The sequence below is a fragment of the Bufo bufo genome, chromosome 10, assembly GCF_905171765.1.
Source record: "Bufo bufo chromosome 10, aBufBuf1.1, whole genome shotgun sequence".
Classification (NCBI taxonomy): Eukaryota; Metazoa; Chordata; class Amphibia; order Anura; family Bufonidae; genus Bufo; species Bufo bufo.
In genome coordinates this window covers 43,593,886-43,596,974 of record NC_053398.1, presented here as the reverse complement: position 1 = coordinate 43,596,974, position 3,089 = coordinate 43,593,886, and the positions used below count along the sequence as shown (strand labels likewise).

Genomic DNA, 3,089 nt, shown 5'->3' with positions numbered 1-3,089 from the left:
TGAGTGGTACCCGGTGGAGTCTTTTGCTGTTGTAGCCCATCCGCCTCAAGGTTGTGCGTGTTGTGGCTTCACAAATGCTTTGCTGCATACCTCGGTTGTAACGAGTGGTTATTTCAGTCAACGTTGCTCTTCTATCAGCTTGAATCAGTCGGCCCATTCTCCTCTGACCTCTAGCATCCACAAGGCATTTTTGTCCACAGGACTGCCGCATACTGGATGTTTTTCCCTTTTCCCACCATTCTTTGTAAACCCTAGAAATGGTTGTGCGTGAAAATCCCAGTAACTGAGCAGATTGTGAAATACTCAGACCGGCCCGTCTGGCACCAACAACCATGCCACGCTCAAAATTGCTTAAATCACCTTTCTTTCCCATTCTGACATTCAGTTTGGAGTTCAGGAGATTGTCTTGACCAGGACCATCCCCCTAAATGCATTGAAGCAACTGCCATGTGATTGGTTGACTAGATAATTGCATTAATGAGAAATAGAACAGGTGTTCCTAATAATTATTTAGGTGAGTGTATATTACCAACATACAGAGACTAAATAATACCACCATACTGAATAATAGCTTGTACAACGACTGGATAACAAACGGTGTAACATTATGGGTAGAGTTGAGGGAATTTTTTAAAAATTCGAATTGCGGTTTGATCCGAATAAATTTGCGGCAAATTAGATTAAAAATGGCTATTTCCTGGCTGCAGAGAGCTTTTATAGTGGTGTAGAACACTGTACCTTGCAGTAACTCGCATAGGAAGCCTGCTTTGGTAGTGAAATAATACTGTGAGTCCGTATGACATGCAGATAACAGGCGTCACACTTAGAATCACTGCACACTTCACTTATTTGGACAGTCACGGGGCCAAAACTGACCAAATAACTCACGTATGAACTCAGCCTTAGGGTCCATTCACACGTCCGTTGTTTCTTTCCTGATCTGTTCCGTTTTTTGCGGAACAGATCTGGACCAGTTCTGTACCCATTCATTTTCAATGGGTTCTGAAAAAAAAAAGTGGAGAGGGTGTCAGCAGTAAGTTTGTGTTGAAGTCACTGATTATTTTGCCCTTCCTCTGATCCATCAGAATAATAACCCCCAAAAAACGGATCCTGTCTGTGGAGCATCCGCCTTCACTTGGCCAATATTTGGTCAGTAATCCATCAGTATTGCTAATGCCCAAAAAAACAGGAGTGGGTCCAAAACAGAGATGACACGTGAATGGAATATTTGCATTTCTTCTGTGTTTTGCACCCACTCCTGCATTTGGCTACCAAATCACAAGCCAATTTAATTTTGTTTTTTTGAACAGGGGAGAAAAAAACTTTTATTCAACAAACAGGATATTAACACACATAAAATACAACACAGAAGGGGCAAAACCAAAAGATTTAAAAAACAAACTAGAAAGACAAAGTGCTTCATCAACAAGAATGTATTGACGACCAGTGTTGGGGTGACCACGATGGAAATTCAGAAATGTATGGGGTCACGGCTGATAACTGGAGGACACTCCAGCAAACAAGCCAACTCCAGCTCATTCCTACAGTGCAGGCTACACAATCACAGCTGGAAGGTAACTGGTCGGTACAGGTAACCCCCGAAAATCTTCATAAATAAGCCTTAGTATGTGCAGGTCTCACAGCCGCTGTAACAGAACGGTAAGAAGCTGTATAACATGTAGTAAGCACTGCAGGGATCATGTCTAAGACATTTTAGACGTCCAGGGGGTCCCGAACATTGTGGACAAGGAACGAGATGAGAGTCATCTATGTGTTCAATACTGGATGCTATTGATGGCCAGCTCCGTGATGATTCCCAGCACTCGGATTAGGTAGGCCTTACTGAGGAACTTCACTTTTCCTTTACAATGTGCTGATGCCACAGATGCAGTCACCTTGACGAGCTGGGTCGCTGATAAGTGGATTCTAAAGTGTCTGAAGAAATGCGAGTAAAGACATTGGAATAAATTGACCACTTCCTCCAACGTGACCTCGTCCTTTGATTTTCGAATATCATTCCATAAAATGTTGAAGTCCTCTGCGTGGATTGCATAAGAAATGTCCTTGCGAGGTTCAACGGGCACAGAGAAAACAAGCTCTGTGGCCGACACTGATCCAGACACGTCATACCCGGTCCACATCGCTGCTAGCCAAGTACGATCCAGAGAACTGATCACCAGCTTACCCAAACAACAGTCAAGGTTTCTTTGGAACCATGTCCCTACGATAGCCATGAGCGCCTGTGAGCTGTTATACAGGAAGAGCGGGAAGCAAGGAAATGTCTTTGGTAACACCTCCAATAGATTGTCCTCTGTGTACATCCCGCAGAACCAACTTGCCCACACAATCAGGTCCTCTGTGCTTGCCTTGGTGAGTGGGGGCTTTGATGAAATCTGTATGAGCACAGCCAGTGGATCTCTGTCCTTTCCTTTGAGTCCAGGTAAACAGGAAAATTTGGCTTTTAGGTTCAGCTCTGAGCCCACTTCAATGGCAAGACCCTTCTGCTTCTCGGCAGCTATGTGGGCAGAGAGGTGCTTGGAATACTCTTTCAGTCTGGTGTCTGACAAATTATACATCGGTGTCACGCTGTACAGAGTCCATTGTTTTTGAAGGAGCAAAGCAGCCTGTGCTGAATCAAGAGTTTCCTCCAAGGGGGTGCACTGCAGGATTACTCTTTTAGAAAAGCTTTGCAATGCAGACCGTTGACATGCAGAGGTCAAGCTTCCGGGAGGATACCTCAAGCTGTGAAAATGACTGCGCCTTCGTTCACTGACTGTAAACAGAGATATTGAAAGACAATCGTATCAAACTCTGCCGCCATCTTGCTAGGCGCAGCATCTCCAGTTCCCTGACAAACCAGATTTACCAGCATCTGTTCCAGGACATGAAGCAGTGGAATGATATCGTTCATCCTATAGTCCTGGCGACTGACAAATAACGTGGCCTCCTCAAAGGGCCTGAGCAAACGGCAGGTGCCACGCATGAGCTGCCACTGGCTGACATCGAAGTTATACAGGGGACTACTCCTGTCCGCTTGGATCATCAAGAAATCGTTTATGGCCTTTCTCTGTTTGTACAGTCAGTCCAAC

At 44.9% G+C, this 3,089-nt stretch overlaps 1 protein-coding gene across 1 annotated transcript; it reads right to left on the bottom strand.

Moving 5' to 3' along the window:
• Positions 1-1,775: 1,775 nt before the first annotated feature.
• LOC120981166 (centromere protein L-like) lies at positions 1,776-2,732 on the bottom strand (the record flags this gene model as incomplete). Its single annotated transcript, XM_040410676.1, has 1 exon — positions 1,776-2,732. A coding segment is annotated over one exon (957 nt), but the record flags the coding sequence as incomplete, so codon positions are not given.
• Positions 2,733-3,089: the final 357 nt, after the last annotated feature.